This window comes from Entelurus aequoreus, linkage group LG27 (genome assembly GCF_033978785.1).
Source record: "Entelurus aequoreus isolate RoL-2023_Sb linkage group LG27, RoL_Eaeq_v1.1, whole genome shotgun sequence".
Classification (NCBI taxonomy): Eukaryota; Metazoa; Chordata; class Actinopteri; order Syngnathiformes; family Syngnathidae; genus Entelurus; species Entelurus aequoreus.
Window position 1 is genome coordinate 13,501,400 of NC_084757.1, and position 17,500 is coordinate 13,518,899.

Here is a 17,500-nt window from a genome sequence, read left to right on the forward strand (position 1 = left end):
CTCTGGTACCTGTTGATCTGTATTTAGGGATCTGCATAAATCCGGAAAATTTGCGGCAGTCTGCCTTTGTAGTCTGTGCGGACACCATAGTCGATAAGCTTCTTCTTTTTCTCTATCTTCTTGTTATGTGACATTCATCCTCCGCTGTTGCCATTTCTAATATAAAGTAGTGTAAAGTTCTTACTTTACACTACTTGTTCGGGAGGGTGAAAAGCTGAAGACAAGACCTTCAAATCCTGATCTAAGCCCATTGAATGCAGCCAGGGACTGGCAGATGCGAGTCGACTTAGATCAGAGGCTAATTTTCCCCCCGGCGATCGCAACGACCACCCTGCGTCCAGACCTCGTCCTATGGTCTGAAACCTGCCATATTGTCTATATCATTGGACTGACAGTTCCGTGGGAGGATGCCATCGAAGAAGCGTATGAACGCAAGAAGCTGCAGTACTCCAACCTTGCAGCTGAGGCACAGGACAGAGGCTGGAGGGTAAGGGTGCGCCCAGTGGAGGTGGGCTGTAGGGGCTTTGTAGCTAGCACAACAGCAAAGCTCCTTAGGGAGGTTGGAGTCAGGGGGCAGGCTCACAGACAGGCCATTAAAGAGCTGGCCAACACAGCAGAGAGGACGAGCCATTGGTTGTGGTTGAGGAGGAGTGACACCAGCTGGGCTGCTAAGGCTAACACCTAATGGGACACACACACCCAGGGATTTGATCACCCTGGGGTGGGCCCTTCCTCGGCAGAGGGTGTCTTGTGGTAAGCCGGGCCGAAACACCCCGTGACGCTGGGGCACACAACTGAAGATGTGTCCCAATGGTGGAAAAGCCTCCCAGCAGTGTCACCTAGCCTCACTTAGGTATGCGGTCAGGTGCAAGCCTGGCTCAGGGAGGAGGACACCCCTGCCATGCAGAGTCCCCAGGGATTGTACCAACTAGTCCTTTCAACAAATTATGTCAGTAAACTCGCCATGAAAGCGCTAAAACATACCGGTGTAGTGAGTTTACATTATTCACCCAAGGAACTTCAGTTAGTAGAGGGTTCTGGTCGGACGTTTTTTCACGGGACACATTTCCTGTGTTGTTGTTTCCGGACGAGGACATGCTGCTCCGTTATTGAAGGAAGTAAAGTCTGAATGTCATTAAAACTGTTAGCTCCATCTTTTGACACTTCTTCCACTCCCGTCCTTGCACGCTACACCGCTACAAGAAAGATGACGGGGAGAAGATTCTATCGAAGGTGAGCCACATAAATAAGACCTGAAGCGACTGTCAGAAAGCGGCTTGAAGATGATCTGTAAAACATCATCTATGCAACATTTTGACCAAAGAACCACCATTACATGTTATGTAGACCACAAGGAAATCTTTTACATTCATTAAAAAAAAAAAAAAAAAAAAAAAAAAAAGACTCCTTTAATGCCCCCTATAATCCGATGCGCCTTATATATGAAAAAAGATAAAAAATAGACCATTCATCGGCACTGCGCCTTATAATTCAGTGCGCCCTATGGTCTGGAAAATACAGTAATTAGGGCCCGAGCAGCAAAAGCAAATAAAATATTAAATTGTATTTAATGTTATTCTCCCACTTTCATCGCATTTTTACGGCAATTAACATGTGAAAACTCCCCAACTGGCAAAAATTGTGATATTTTATACATGAAAATTCAGAGTTAACCCTTGAAAATGAGGAAAAAAATTACCCCGTGCCACCAGATTCACCTGTTGTCACGTACATCCCTGGAGACGTCTATAATGATGACGTCCACAGTTTCCAAAAACAATTTGAAATGTGGACTCGTCAGACCACAGAACACTTTTCCACTTTGCATCAGTCCATCTTAGATGAGCTCGCGCCCAGCGAAACCGGCGGCGTTTCTGGGTGTTGTTGATAAATGGCTTCCGCTTTGCATAATACAGTTTTAACTTGCACTTACAGATGTAGCGACCAACTGTAGTTACTGACAGTGGTTTTCTGAAGTGTTCCTGAGCCCATGTGGTGATATCCTTTACACACTGATGTCGCTTTTTGATGCAGTACCGTCTGACGGATCGAAGGTCCCGGGCATTCAATGTTGGTTTTCGGCCTTGCCGCTAACGTGCAGTGATTTCTCCAGATTCTCTGAACCTTTTGATGATATTACGGACCGTAGATGGTGAAATCCCGAAATTCCTTGCAATGGCTCGTTGAGAAATGTTGTTCTTAAACTGTTTGACAATTTGCTCACGCATTTGTTCACAAAGTGGTGACCCTCGCCCCATCCTTGTTTGTGAATAACTGAGCATTTCATGGAAGCTGCTTTTATACCCAATCATGGCACCCACCTGTTCCCAATTAGCCTGTTCACCCGTGGGATGTTCCAAATAAGTGTTTGATGAGCATTCCTCAACTTTCTCAGTCTTTTTTGCCACTTGTGCCAGCTTTTTTGAAACACGTTGCAGGCATCAAATTCCAAATGAGCTAATAATTGCAAAAAATAACAAAGTTTCTCAGTTGGAACATTAAATACCTTGTCTTTGCAGTCTATTCAATTGAATACAAGTTGAAAAGGATTTGTAAATCATTGTATTTTGTTTTTATTAACACAACGTGCCAACTTCACTGGTTTTGGGTTTTGTACAGTGCTGGGTGATGATAAATTGAACGGGGGTGTTTGCTGCCTTAATTACCTGATTGTTGTTGATGCTCGAGCTGAGCTTCTGGTCGGTCCACCCATAAGCAATGGTCGGGGTTGTTCAGTAGCGACTTGGTGTGCTTACAGCTGAGACACTGCAGCACAGTGCGGCGAGACTTGCCTTTTTTTCCTAACATGAAAGAGAGGCAGTGACTCTGACAGAACTGAGTACATTTATCAAATATGGCTTACTTCGTTGTCTCACTGTTGCTGTTACACCCGGGATGAGCAAAGAGCAACACTTCCTGCACAATGTTCTTTTCACTGATGGGTCCCTGTGAAAAAAAAGGCTTGGTTTTATTAAAGTGATTCATTTCAGTACAATATCTGTTTTTATTGGGAGAATAATGCTCCATTTTTGTAAGGTTATACAGTGGAACCTCAATTGACAAAACCCCTCTATTTGTCAAATTTGTAAAAATGCCCCTGTGCCAAATTTTTTGCAAAGTGCTGCTGCCATTGAATTCTAAGTTAATGATTATTTGCATAAAAATTATTTAGTTTCTCAGTTTGAACATTAAATATCTTGTCTTTGCAGTCCATTCAATTGAATATAAGTTGAAAAGGATTAGCAAATCATTGTATTCTGTTTTTATTTACCATTTACACAACGTGCCGACTTCACTGGTTTTGGGTTTTGTACACTTCCGTGAAGGCACCATTAATACAGGTTTTGGAGCAACACATGTTGCCATCCAAGCAGCGTCTTTTTCATGGACGCCCCTGCTTATTTCAGCAAGACAATGCCAAGCCACGTGTTACAACAGTGTGGCTTCATAGTAAAAGTGTGCAGGTACTAGACTGGCCTGCCTGTAGTCCAGACCTGTCTCCCATTGAAAATTTGTGGCGCTTTATGAAGCCTAAAATACCACAACGGAGACTTTTGAACAACTCAAGCTGTACATCAAGCAAGAATGGGAAAGAATTCCACATGAAAAGCTTCAAAAATTGGTCTCCTCAGTTCCCAAATGTTTACTGAGTGTTGTTAAAAGGAAAGGCCATGTAACACAGTGGTAAACATGCCCCAGTGCCAACTTTTTTGCAATGTGTTGCTGCCATTAAATTCTAAGTTAATGATTATTTGCAAAAAAACAACTTACGTTTCTCAGTTGGAACTAGGGCTGCAACAACTAATCGATTAAAACGATTAAAATCAAATATAAAAATAGTTGGCAATTAATTTAGTCATCGATTCGTTGGATCTATGCTATGCGCATGCGCAGAGGGTACTTTTTGTCTTTTTTTAATTTTTTGTAAACCTTTATTTATAAACTGCAACATTTACAAACAGCTGAGAAACAATAATCAAAATAAGTATGGTGCCAGTATGCTGTTTTTTCCCCCAATAAAATACTGGGAAGGATAGAAATGTAGTTTGTCTCTTTTATCCGATTATTAATCGATTAATCGAATAAATAATAGACAGATTAATCGATTATCAAATTAGTTGTTAGTTGCAGCCCTAGTTGGAACATTAAATATCTTGTCTTTGCAGTCTATTCAATGAAATATAAGTTGAAAAGGATTGGCAAATAATTGTATTCTTTTTTTAATTACCATTTACACAATGTGCCAACTTCACTGGTTTTGGACACACACACACACACACATTATATATAATATATATATATATATATATATATATATATATATATATATATATATATATATATATATATATATATATATATATATATATATATATATACATACATACATACATACACATAAAGTCCCTATTTTAGTCAAATAATTACTAAAATAGAACCAATTATTCATGCTTACATGGGTTCTTATTGGGACCTATGCTTCACTATACAAACTTTTTGATTCAGGCACCATGGTGAAAAACCAATTAAGTTTGTAAATCAAGGTACAACTGTACTACACATTTGAAATGTGTTTTGTTGGTCAAAGTTGAGCTTTAACTTTGTAAAAGACACACATTTTTAACAAAATTACATGACATTGGGCTGGTTTTCCTAATGTCGTGTCCAGACAGAACAGCTAAACCAGGGGTGTCTAAACGTTTCCCACCAAGAGCCACATACTTTTCGTAAATCGTAATGTTGTTAAAAAATGCAAAAAACATAAATCATATATGTATATTTAAAAACAAAATGTGTTGTGGACAAATAAGGGAATTATTATGTGAATCAACATTTCAGCTTTTCCATAACATTACACCTTTTTACCCTTCTTTCTTACATTTTTACTGCTGTTTTTTTGTCGATTTTATTTCGACTATATGTTACGGGCCAAAAAAAAACTCAATAGGAAGGCCGCAAATGTCTCCCTGGCCACACTTTGGACATCACTAAACCAAAGTCATGCCTTGGAGGAAGTGACGTCATACGCCTTGAAGCTTTTCAAAATAAAACCAACCCCAATTTACAATTTTGGCTTTATCTCGTGCCAACTTACTGCCGTAGTACGAGGCGTCTTGCAACGGTGCGCTGAGTGAAACAGTAGAAACGGGCCAACTCGACGTTCTCCGGGTTTTGAGAGAGGACACAATGAGCAGCCTGGCAAAGTAAAATAACATGGACACGCGTTAGCAAAGCGGCTGCTAGCATAGCCTGCTAACCGGTTGTCTAAAACGTGTTTAAGCTTACCTGGTAGAGGTAATTAAGTCTGAGATATGCTTCTTTGTCTTTAAAAGGCTTGGCCATTATGCGTAAATAGACACATTTAGTTTAAATCGGTGTTTGAGCCTCGTTTCGTCGTGTCGTCGGCGTTTTTCAACAACTTCCGGTCCGTGGCATCCGGGTATTTGTTTTACTTTTAGAGTAAAGGTTTTTTAACAACTTCCGGTCTGTGACATCCGGGTATTTGTTTTACTTTTACAATAAAGGTTTTTCAACAACTTCCGGTCCGTGACAATAAAATGTAAGTATTTTTTACTTTAAAGAAAAAATGCACAAATAAAACAATAAAATATCATCAAGTACGGCTGTTTCTAATTTATATGATATAGTGATGAGGTTTAATTATTTGAACAACATTGCTGGTCAACCAATAGTCATCACTCACACACACATTATAAACATACCTCAGAATACAAGTTTCACTTTTTATTATCAACAATAAAGAGGAAAATATAAACCCTGTCAATCTAAACTTAAATTTGCCTGTAAGGTGCACCTCTTATATATAGGGTCTAAATGTGGCACAGTAGGTCTGTCAGGTGTGGAAATAAAATTTAAAAAAAGTCATTGACACAATCTTGATTGTGATCCACTGAAATGGTTCTTTAAAAAAAAGCAGTCCGGTGAAATGTTCATTAAAAAGTGATAAGGGGGACACCTGTATGAAATTCAAGTATCAAAATAGCTAAGACACTGACAACGCTGAGAAGGTAAAATGACACAAAAAAAGGTAGTAAAAATCATAGGTTGACAAATCAACAATACATTAGGCAACATTTTTTTTTTTTTTGCGTTTTTTTTAAGGCAGCTGATTAAACAATAACAATTAAAACAAAACTAGAACGAGGCATCTTCTTCATTGCAAGTTGAATACAAGGCCGGTCCTGTCGTGTCACCGAGAGATGCCCGACTGAGAGGAAGCACTTTGTCTCGTCGGAGAAGGTCGGAGTTCGTCTGGATCAGCGATGGTGGGTGTTGTAGGGGCGGAGGGGTCATGCTCTTCATTTTTGGTCTTCTTCACAGTGAGGTTTTGTCTTGGCTTTTTTTGTCGTTTTTAAGGCTGCTCGGCCTATTTCTGGCACTAAATGGAAACAGTTGGCGTTGTGTTTGTGTGACAAAGTGTGTGTTTGGGTGTGCACAGCGTGGCTTCCTAACGATTGCCTTTCATGGCCTCCTTGGCGGCCAGGATGAGCGGCGTGAGGCTCGACAGGGGCTTGGCCAGCTTCAGGAAGGGATGCTGCGTAGGAGGAGACACTCACTAAGTTTTGTAGCTTTGACGATTAGCTTGAACTAGGAAGCGTTGCCAACCTGCAAGAGCTCTTTGCCGCCGCCTCTCCTCTCCACGTCCATCTCCAGGCAGCGGTTGAGGAAATCTCTGAAGACCGGAGACAGCTTCTCCGGGTTCTGGAGCTCAGGGGTGCCGTTGGTGGCGATCAGATACAAGGCCTGCACAACACCAACCAAAAAGAGTGCACATTTCAGGATTTTGCTCACTTGAATGGAATTATGACCAGGAGAGTACTTTGTTTTAGTGCGGTAGAAAACCAATTTCCAGGTAGAGCCCGTTACGTTTTGTTGCAGTTCTGGATAAAAGGTGTGAATTAGGAAATCGAATATACTTTGCTACTTGAATACAGTAGTATTATTTAGTATTTGAATGTATTTTCTTTTGTGTGCGCACTGGAAACTTGACTGGTCCTGCCCTTTTATACAGGCCAGGTTGGATGGCGAGCTTAGAGCCCTGGGGCCGTATTTATCAAGTGTCTTAGAGTGCCATTTTACATTTAAGTCCTGAGAATTTGCGAAATTTAGTTCTACTCTCAAACTTAAGAATAAAAGCTATTTATCAACTTTCTTAAGTCTAAGAATCACTCCTACTCTCCACGATATTTAAGAGACCTTCAGAGGTGTCTTAAGTGGTTAGGAGTTGCCAGCAGGGGATGGCACTGAGGCGAGAGAGACGTGCGCGAACGTTCAGGGAGCGGAAGGATGTCGTGGCTTTGTTTGATGACGAGCAGCTGATCAAACGGTATCATTTAGACAGAGCGGGTATTATTTTTGTCACAGATTTAATAATTTTAGATTCCTTGTTGATTTCTGTATGTGGCTGCAGTGGGCTAGTATATATAGAGCCCCCCATACCAGTTTCAAATTAGTTGCCTAATTAATGAATTGGAAAGAAAATGTTATGAGAGTAGCGTATGTGTGTGTGTGGCTCTTTAATAGGTGACAGCATGTGAGGTGAGTGACGTCAGTGAGTGTGTGGGCGAGAGAGGAGAGGGAGCGGTAGCGTGAGTGGGGGCGGGGACTAGTTTGTTTTGTATTATTTTGTAGTTTATTGTCAAAATATACACTCCCATTGTCCACTTAAATATTTCTAAGATATTTCTTTATTCTTAGCCAAGGGATTCCCTTCCGTGATTGGTCATTTCTATGGACACAGAAATTACATCACCTAGAATTCCGTTTACGGCACATAGTAATGTCGTAATTCAGCTCTGAGTGTGACACTTAAGATTCAGTCCTACACTTCGCTGAAAGTGTGAGTAAGACGCTTGATAACTAACTTTTAAATGCAGCTTTCAGCGAATAATTTATTTACTCTTAAGTCAACTCTTAGCAGACTTCTTAGGAGTAATTCTAAGAAGCTTGATAAATACGGCCCCTGAACTAGAGTCTGAAGCTTTATGCCTGGAACCGAACCACCTGAACTGAACTAAATCCACCCAACCGAGCCCCGGGCTGGTAGGAGGCTCCTCAGCAGCCGCCCTCTGTTTTCCCCTTTTTTTTACCAAAACGCAACGTGTTTATTGCGGTCCTCCTGAACATTCACTTTTCCCCCGTCCCTTCACTAAAACCCCTCTGGACACTGCCACCACAACGTGGACTTTGCAGGGCCCGTTTAATGAACTCTGAACTCGTGTTGCGCTTATACCATCATTGGTAGAAAACAAGGACTGAATCAAGTACACTGATATTGTAAATACTGAACGTTTTGTGAATTGTTGAATATGTGAATGGCCATTCGAATTTACATGTTTAATGTTTGTTTGTTTATTTTTCCTATTATTCTTTAATATAATTTGGTACCACTTAAACTTAACTCCTGTGTTCAGTCTCCATTACTCTCCATTCTTAGAGCCAAGTTTAGTTTCTTCTGATCTAGCCCAGACATATCATTCACTGTTTTACTTAGTACTTGTACAGTGCTTTATTAGAGTAACATACATGTTACATATTTTATCACTTTATCACAACCAAAGGGCCAAGTGTGGCAATGAACGAAGATCAGCTGGCACCAAAATGTAATTTCTTTGGAAGTTTTGAAAGTTTTTGTCAGTTAGTATTCACTTTATATCTTTTACTTTGGGATGGGTAACATTCACATTTGAACCGATACGGTACCAATTCACGGTACCTGGGAGTCCATACCAGTACTCAACAGTACCAATTTAAGGTACTTTTGTAAGTGTTAATGTTAATTGTTTGATAATAAAATTTCAAATTTGCAAACTGGTTGCACTTCCAAGACATTAGATGGCAGTACTGTATAGGCCAGGCCTGGGCAATTATTTTGACTGGAGGGGGGGGCAAATTTAGAGAAAAAAATATGTCTGGGGGCCAGTATATCTGATTTTCAGGAACACTGTTACAAAAACTCACAATAATGTCTGATTGAATGCTGAAAACATTATGCCAGACCGCCTTAAAAAACGGAATGGAATTTTAAATGTCCGATAATATCGGCCGATAAATGCTTTAAAATGTAATATCGGAAATGATCGGTATCGGTTTTTGTACTATCAGTATCGTTTTTATTTATTTTTTATTAAATCAACATAAAAAACACAAGATACACTTACAATTAGTGCACCAACCCCAAAAACCTCCCTCCCCCATTTACACTCATTCACACAAAAGGGTTGTTTCTTTCTGTTATTAATATTCTGGTTCCTACATTATATACCAATATATATCAATACAGTCTGCAAGGGATACAGTCCGTAAGCACACATGATTGTGCGTGCTGCTGGTCCACTAATAGTACTAACTTTTAACAGTTAATTTTACTCATTTTCATTAATTACTAGTTTCTATGTAACTGTTTTTATATTGTTTTACTTTCTTTTTTATTCAAGAAAATGTTTTTAATATATTTCTTATTTTTTTTATTTTTTAAAAGGACCTTATCTTCACCATACCTGGTTGTCCAAATTAGGCATAATAATGTGTTAATTCCACGACTGTATATATCGGTATCGGTTGATATAGGTATCGGTAATTAAGAGTTGGACAATATCGGATATCGGCAAAAAGCCATTATCGGACATCCCTAGTTTTTACTGGAATGAGACACCCAGAATGTACATGAAAATAAAGAATGTGGGATTTACAATATTAACTATGAAGGATAAAACACTAAATAATGACAACATATAAACGTCACCCCCTCTCTCGATCGACATTATTTACAATCAAGCGAAACAACAAAAATGCAACAAACACAGCGAAATATGAATGCAAAGGGTAAAAAAACCCCCACCTACAATCTGATATATCACTAAGATTTAGAACTCTGTTGTAAAAATCTCCTTCCGCGTCTGTCCCTGACACTCGCATTTCAGGCTGGCCCCTCTGGAATCACTCTGTGGAAACGCTCCCACACTGCTTGGTGCCTCGTCTGAGCTGCTGTGACGTAGATTACCATAGTAACTAGTATATCATGCAAAAGCGCAGATTCTAACCACTAAAATACGTTGTATAGTTCAAGAATTCCGGTCATTTGAAAACATCACTGCACATCATAATGGCAGCTATTGTTTCTATCTTAAAAGATCTAAAAAAAAATATTTGGGAATGTCCGGCGGGCCAGATTGAAAAGCTTAACAGGCCTTAATTTGCCCAGGTCTGGTATAGGCTATATTTTAGTTACGTTTAAAAAGCTTTTTGAGAACTTTCCACAATAATAATGATAACCGTGATCATTTTGGTCACAATAACCGTGTAATGAAATTCTCATATGGTTACATCCCTACTATATCGTTACACACATCATTACAATATGTCTTCCACACCTCTGCATAATATGACTGTAATTCCTTAATAGTAAATGTCATATTTGTTTAATTAAAACTAAAGGTCTACACTTTTATTTTAAGTAAATTGTGTTGGTGTATAAAGGCAAAGGTCACAAAAACTAGCGCTGTTCAAATACCGTATTTACCGGACTATAAGGTGCACTTAAAATCCTTTCATTTTCTCAAAAATCGACAGTGCGCCTTATAAACCGGTGCACCTAATGTACGGATTAATTCTGGTTGTGCTTACCAACCTCAAAGTAGTTTTATTTGGTGCATGGTGTAATGACAAGTGTGACCAATAGATGGTGGTCACACATAAGAGATACTTATAGACTACAATAGGACGCCAGTAACCAACACCAAAACATTAAATGTTCCATTGGGAATATAGAACATTGCACACGGCGCTCAGAAATCTGTCAAAATGTTTTATTACGACTTTGGTAAGCTAAGAAGCCACACACCTAGATGGATTTTCGGCGAATTTCGGCTACTGTAGTCAGACATACAATTATTATTATGGTGTGTGTATAAGGACTGCAAAATAGCACCCATTAGCAGACATATTATCTGGTGTTTTGTTTCGCAAAATAATGCAAAATCAACTTTTCTTACCTTCTGGTACCTGTTGATGTGTATTTGGGATCTGCATAAGTCCTGAAAATGTTCACGCATCCGCCACCGTAGTCGATAAGCTTTTTCTTTTTGTCTACCTTCTTGTTATGGGACATTCATCCTCCGCTGTTGTCATTTCTAATATAAAGTAGGGCTGCAACAACTAATTGATTAAATCGATTAAAATCGATTATAAAAACAGTTGCCGATTAATTTAGTCATCGATTCGTTGGATCTATGCTATGCGCAGAGGCTTTTCAAAAAAAATAAAATAAAAAAAATATTTAAAAAAAATATATAATAAAAATAAACCTTTATTTATAAACTGCAACATGTACAAACAGCTGAGAAACAATAATCAAAATAAGTATGGTGCCAGTATGCTGGGTTTTTTCAATAAAATACTGGTAAGGACAGAAATGTAGTTTGTCTCTTTCATCCGATTATTAATCGATTAATCGAAGTAATAATCGACAGATTAATCGATTATCAAATTAATCGTTAGTTGCAGCCCTAATATAAAGTAGTGTAAAGTTCTTACTTATATCTGTCAGTAAACTCGCCATGGAAGCGCTAAAACATACCGGTGTAGTGAGTTTACATTATTCACCCAAGGAACTTTAGTTATGAGAGAGTTCCGGTCGGACGGTTTTTCACGGGACACATTGTTGCACTAGTGAGCCACGGATGAGGAGATGCTGCTCCGTTATTGATTGAAGTAAAGTCTGAATGTCATTAAAACAGTTAGCTCCATCTTTTGACACTTCTTCCACTCCCGTCCTTGCACGCTACACCGCTACAACAAAGATGACGGAGAAAAGACACTGTCGTCAATAAGACCGCCAACAAAACGGCGCATTCCGAAGCGACTGTCAGAAAGAGTCTCGAAGATGATCTGTAAAACTTAATCTATGCAACATTTTGACCAAAGAACCACCATTACATGTTATGTAGACCACAAGGAAGTGTTTCACATTTAGAAAAAATAATAATAATATGACCCCTTTAATGCGGCCTATAATCCGGTGTGCCTTTTGTATGAAAATAGACCTGACTAGACCCGCTCATCAGCAGTCCGCCTTATAATCCGGTGCGCTCTATGGTCCGGAAAAAACGGTACTTCTGGATTGGTTTGTTTATGAAGCTTGATGTGGTTTCTGTTATTTTAGGAGAGTTCATTGACAGTCATGATTTAGTCAATTTAATTATAGTACTCGGTAAAAGGTTTATTTTTAAGGCCAAAAACATATATTCACTTAGTATTACTTTCTTTAAAACATTTATTCAGTATTTTTTAACTTTAGAAAGTTATATGGTTGAAAACGATAATGATGCCAAAAAACATAAAAAAAGATGGGAAGTCCTCAAAGGCTTATTTTTGAAAATGTAATTTTCTTTATAGATTATATGTAATCTCAGTGTTTCCCACACATTCATTTATTTGTGGCGGCCCGCCACGAAATATATATATATTTTTTGTCCTGTCCAGCTTCTCAGGCAAATCATATAGTTGATGTAGATGCCCATATAGGCTGTTCAGATTTACTTTACAAAAGAGAAGTGTAGGATACTTCTCTTGTTGCCTTATTTGTATTTGACCACTACTGTTTTCTGTTTATTTGTTACTGACTGTGGCAGGACACCTCTGCCTCTGTTTCACTTTATGTTGCTGGTAAATAATATGGTTGTAGTAGTAGGCTAAAGTTAAATTATTTAGCATGCACTAATTAAAGGGGCAGAGCTTTAAGAAACATTTGAGCTTTTATATTTTATAAGATATATTTTTTGTAAGAATCACAATTAATAAATATATTTCAGTGAATAACTTATTGTTCAAATCTGTATATAAATATGTACATAAAGTGTTGTAATTATATTGTAAAATGGATGGATGGATGGACGTTTAAAAAAAACTGTTGTTATTAATTAGTAAGTATACATTTTTTGAGCCGTTTGAGAGAAAATCATATCATTGTAGTAAATGATGCAAATTACTCGAAGATGTCATGTGACCACGCCCATAGCCACGCCCCCACCGCCACAGGTATCTTGGCAGTTTATGGAAACACTGAATCTGTTGTTGTGTTCCCTAATTTGAGTGTACATAAATGAAGGTGTGTGTTGCTGAGCCCGACCTGGACATAATCTGGACTGTACATAAATGCTTATTTTGAAAATGTAATTTTGTTTATAGATTGTATGCAATCTGTTGTGTTCCCTAATTTTCAGTGTGCATGAATGGAGGTGTGTGTTGCTGAGCCCAACCTGGACTGGACCTGGTTTTAAGAACCCTTTAAACAATCTAATTTCATTGACAACCTGGTCTGGTGAAGATAAGGTCCTTTTTAGAAAAATAAAATAAAAGATAGATAAATAAAAAACGTTTTCTTGAATAAAAAAGAAAGTAAAACAATATAAAAACAATTACATAAAAAATAGTTAGTGGACCAGCAGCACACACAATCATGTGTGCTCCAAGGACTGTCTGTATCCCTTGCAGACTGTATTGTTCTATATTGTAGGAACCAGAAATTTAATAACAGAAAGAAACAACCCCTTTTGTGTGAATGACTGTATATTGTGTTTTTTATGTTGATTTAATAAAAAAAAAAAAAAACGGTACTTCTGGAGCCCACGACTCGCTTAAAATTCCGATAAAATGTGCTAGCACTCACCCGTAGAGGGTTCTCGTTCAGATAGGGTGGCTCGCCTTCGACCATCTCAATGGCCATGATGCCCAGCGACCAGATGTCCACTTTAGGCCCGTAAGCTTTGCGAGTCACCACCTCGGGGGCCATCCAGTAGGGCGTGCCCACCATGGTGCTGCGCTTGCTCTGCTCGGGAGTGATCTGGGCGCAGAACCCGAAGTCAGCTGCAGATAGAAGAAACGGCAGGAATGTCAGTTAGTCGCCATGATCAAGCTTTCTCTTCGTTATCAAAATGCACAACTCACTGAGCTTGACGGAGCCGTCCATGCCGAGCAGCACGTTGTCACTTTTAATGTCTCTGTGGATAACCTGGTTTGCGTGCAGGAAGTCCAAAGCTTGCAAACACTACAGACGGACGATTAGAGTTAAACTACTTGTTTTTATATTTACTACAGGACCTTAAAAGTGTTTGTGAGCGCACCTCTCTGCAGACGGCCGCTATCTGGGCTTCATCCATGCACGTTTCCGTGACGACGTCGGTGAGCGAGCCGCCTGCCAGGTACTCCATTACCACAAACAGCTCCTCTCCCATCAAGAAACTGACACACACACACATAGTCACATGGTGCTCCAAACATATAAACAACAACATTTTTATTTTTGATCAAGTGTTGGACCTCACCTGTCGAGGAAGTTGACAATGTTGGGGTTCTTCAGCTCCTTCATGACGAGAATCTCATTGATGATGAGCTCCTTCTTGGGCTGCTTCTGGAGGTTGATCTGTTTAATGGCCACCTGCGAAAAGCCGACAAAGGAAATAACAACGTTAAAAGTATAACAATTAATAAACCTAAATTGAGGTCATTTGTCAGCCGCTTGAATTACCTCCTGTCCTGTGGCAACATCAATGGCGGTGAAGACTGTTCCAGAAGCCCTGTGAAAGGAGAGCCAACCACGATGCAATTACATAACGCAAATAATCCAAGTAATTATTTAAATAAAGGCTACAAAAGGGTCTACAAAAGCAAATAACTGCCGGGTGTCATCTCATAACAGAGGTATTAACTATTGTGGCTGTAGGCAACCTCCGGATACAGTTAACTCCACAAGACGGCAGTAGCTACATTTGAAGAGGAACCTGAGCAAACCTGTCAATATTTGCATTTTAACTAGAGATGTCCGATAATGGCTTTTTTGCCGATATCCGATATTTTCCAACTCTTAATTACCGATTCAACCGATACAGATATATACAGTCGTGGAATTAACACATTATTATGCCTAATTTTGTTGGGATGCCCCGCTGGATGCATTAAACAATGTAACAAGGTTTTCCAAAATAAATCAACTCAAGTTATGGAAAAAAATGGCAACATGGCACTGCCATATTTATTATTGAAGTCACAAAGTGCATTATTTTTTTAACATGCCTCAAAACAGCAGTTTGGAATTTGGGACATGCTCTCCCTGAGAGAGCATGAGAAGGTTGAGGTGGGCGGGGTTGGGGGCGGGGGAGATAGGGGGTAGCGGGGGTGTATATTGTAGCGTCCCGGAAGAATTAGTGCTGCAAGGGGTTCTGGGTATTTGTTCTGTTGTGTTACGGATCAGATGTTCTCCCGAAATGTGTTTGTCATTCTTGTTTGGTGTGGGTTCACAGTGTGGCGCGTATTTGTAACAGTGTTAAAGTTGTTTGTACGGTCACCCTCAGTGTGACCTGTATGGCTGTTGACCAAGTATGCCTTGCATTAATTTGTGTGTGTGAAAAGCCGTAGATATTATGTGACTGGGCCGGCACGCAAAGGCAGTGCCTTTAAGGTTTATTGGCGCTCTGTACTTCTCTCTACGTCCGTGTACACAGCGGCGTTTTAAGAAGTCATAAATTTTACTTTTTGAAACTGATATTGAGAATTTTGAAACCGATACCGATAATTTCCGATATTACATTTTAAAGCATTTATCGGCCGATAATATCGGCAGTCCGATATTATCGGACATCTATAATTTTAACATAAAATAACGAGGGCTTTTATTTGGTTTGCTGTTATTGTTTTTACATTTTATTTGCACTACATGATCACAAGCTGTCCTTTTGTTTCTTTTTCTTTTCTTTCTAACCTAATCCCATTTAACGTCCACAATTTATATACTATTCCATTTAAATTACATTTATACCAGGGGTGCCCACAGTTTTTCTGCAGGCGAGCTACTTTTCAATTGACCAAGTCGAGGGGATCTAATTCATTCATATATATCATTTGATGTTATTTATTTATGAAAGAGACGTTTTTGTTAACAAGTTAAAAGGTTTTTAATGATAATACAAGCATGTTTAACACATATAAATTCCTTTCTTTCATGAAGACAAGAATATAAGTTGGTGTATTGCCTGATTCTGATGACTTGCATTGATAGGAATCAGACAGTAGTGATGATAACGTCCACATTTTCAAATGGAGGAGAAAAAAAGTCCTCCTTTCTGTCCAATACCACATGAAAGTGGTTGGTTTTTGGCATCTTATTTGTCCAGCTTCCATACTCCTTTTATACACTTTACAAGAAATACATTGGCGGCAAACTCTGTAGCTTGCTAGCTTGTGCACGCCAGCTTTCTGAGACACTTATTTTGTTAGCACAGGCAGGATGAAGCAGGGCTTTTATTGTGAAGATAGGAACTGTGCAGTCAGTCTTTAGAGTTTTGACGTCAGGTAAGTCTGTTGAAATAAAAAGTGTTTCCCGCCTACCTGTCGGTCATTTTTTCTTAATACTGATCTGGCAGCAGCCGGCGTCATCTCACAAGACCCTCGGGTGCCGTGAATGTCAATCAAGTGACGAAAGTGACGTCTTGGTGAAGATTGATGATCGCTAATTTTTAGGTCTATTTTTTTAATGCCTGGCTGGCGATCGACTGACACACCCTCCATGATCGACCAGTAGCTTGTGATCGACGTAATGGGCATACTATCGTTATTGTGGTACTCATTGGGCTAAATATGGGATCTCTGGCACTGTATTCTGTGCGGTCTCATGCGTGCTGGCATGTCAATAAAGAGTGTTGCTCCTTAAGGTTAAAAACACAACACATTTTCCAGCCAGAAAGAGAAGGGGCGGGATTTTCCTGGGAAAAACAGGTGGGTTGACGCTGAATCATTAAATTGAAAGAAAAAAACAAAAAAAACCTTGTTATATCAAATACATTTTTACATTTCGGAATTGTCGTTGTGGCTTGTGCAGCCCTTTGAGACACTCGTGATTTAGGGCTATATAAGTAAACATTGATTGATTAATTGAATTATCCTCTTTCCTAGGGTTGTCCCGGGACCAAAATGTATTTTGATCCTTTTCGAAATAAAAAGGACCACAAAATTGTCATTATCGGCTTTATTTTAACAGAAAATCTTATACATTAAACATACCTTTATTTTTGCAATCAAAGAACAATTTTGGCATTAAATAAGATGCTAGACATCTTCTCTTTTAGTAGTAAGTAAGCAAACGGGTTACAACGGGTTACAAAGGCACCTAACTTGGCTGCTGACATATACAGTAACATATTGTGTAATTTCCCATTGTATTACTTCGACAAAATTATGAGGGACAAGCGGGAGAAAATGGATTATTAATCAGCTCGTTCATTTACTGTTAATATCTGCTTACTTTATGTTGTAACATGTTCTATCTACACTTCTGTTAAAATGTAATTAGCGCTTATTCTTCTGTTGTTTGGACACGTTACTACAAATTTAGGTATCAATCTATTACTAAGTTGTCACAGTCATATGTTGGTAATAATGTCCAACAGGGACATACTTCCTGAGTTCATAAACCCCCCCCAAAAAA

The 17,500-nt window shown here is 39.1% G+C and overlaps 2 protein-coding genes across 2 annotated transcripts in view; both read right to left on the reverse strand.

Annotated features, from left to right (window-relative positions):
- rpp21 (ribonuclease P 21 subunit) overlaps positions 1–5,453 on the reverse strand; it is a 6,214-nt gene extending 761 nt beyond the window's left edge. Inside the window, exons 1-4 of the mRNA XM_062039305.1 lie at positions 5,287–5,453; positions 5,096–5,196; positions 2,864–2,946; positions 2,667–2,801 (exon numbers count right to left, since the gene is read on the reverse strand). Of these exons, the coding sequence (XP_061895289.1) occupies positions 2,667–2,801; positions 2,864–2,946; positions 5,096–5,196; positions 5,287–5,343 (376 nt within the window). The 5' untranslated portion in view covers positions 5,344–5,453. The remainder of the gene's footprint in view (positions 1–2,666; positions 2,802–2,863; positions 2,947–5,095; positions 5,197–5,286) is intronic.
- A 288-nt stretch (positions 5,454–5,741) lies between these two features.
- The window catches only part of pak2b (p21 protein (Cdc42/Rac)-activated kinase 2b), a 23,311-nt gene continuing 11,552 nt past the window's right edge, over positions 5,742–17,500 (reverse strand). Inside the window, exons 9-15 of the mRNA XM_062039558.1 lie at positions 14,549–14,597; positions 14,346–14,458; positions 14,145–14,262; positions 13,969–14,068; positions 13,691–13,887; positions 6,628–6,765; positions 5,742–6,556 (exon numbers count right to left, since the gene is read on the reverse strand). Of these exons, the coding sequence (XP_061895542.1) occupies positions 6,470–6,556; positions 6,628–6,765; positions 13,691–13,887; positions 13,969–14,068; positions 14,145–14,262; positions 14,346–14,458; positions 14,549–14,597 (802 nt within the window). The 3' untranslated portion in view covers positions 5,742–6,469. The remainder of the gene's footprint in view (positions 6,557–6,627; positions 6,766–13,690; positions 13,888–13,968; positions 14,069–14,144; positions 14,263–14,345; positions 14,459–14,548; positions 14,598–17,500) is intronic.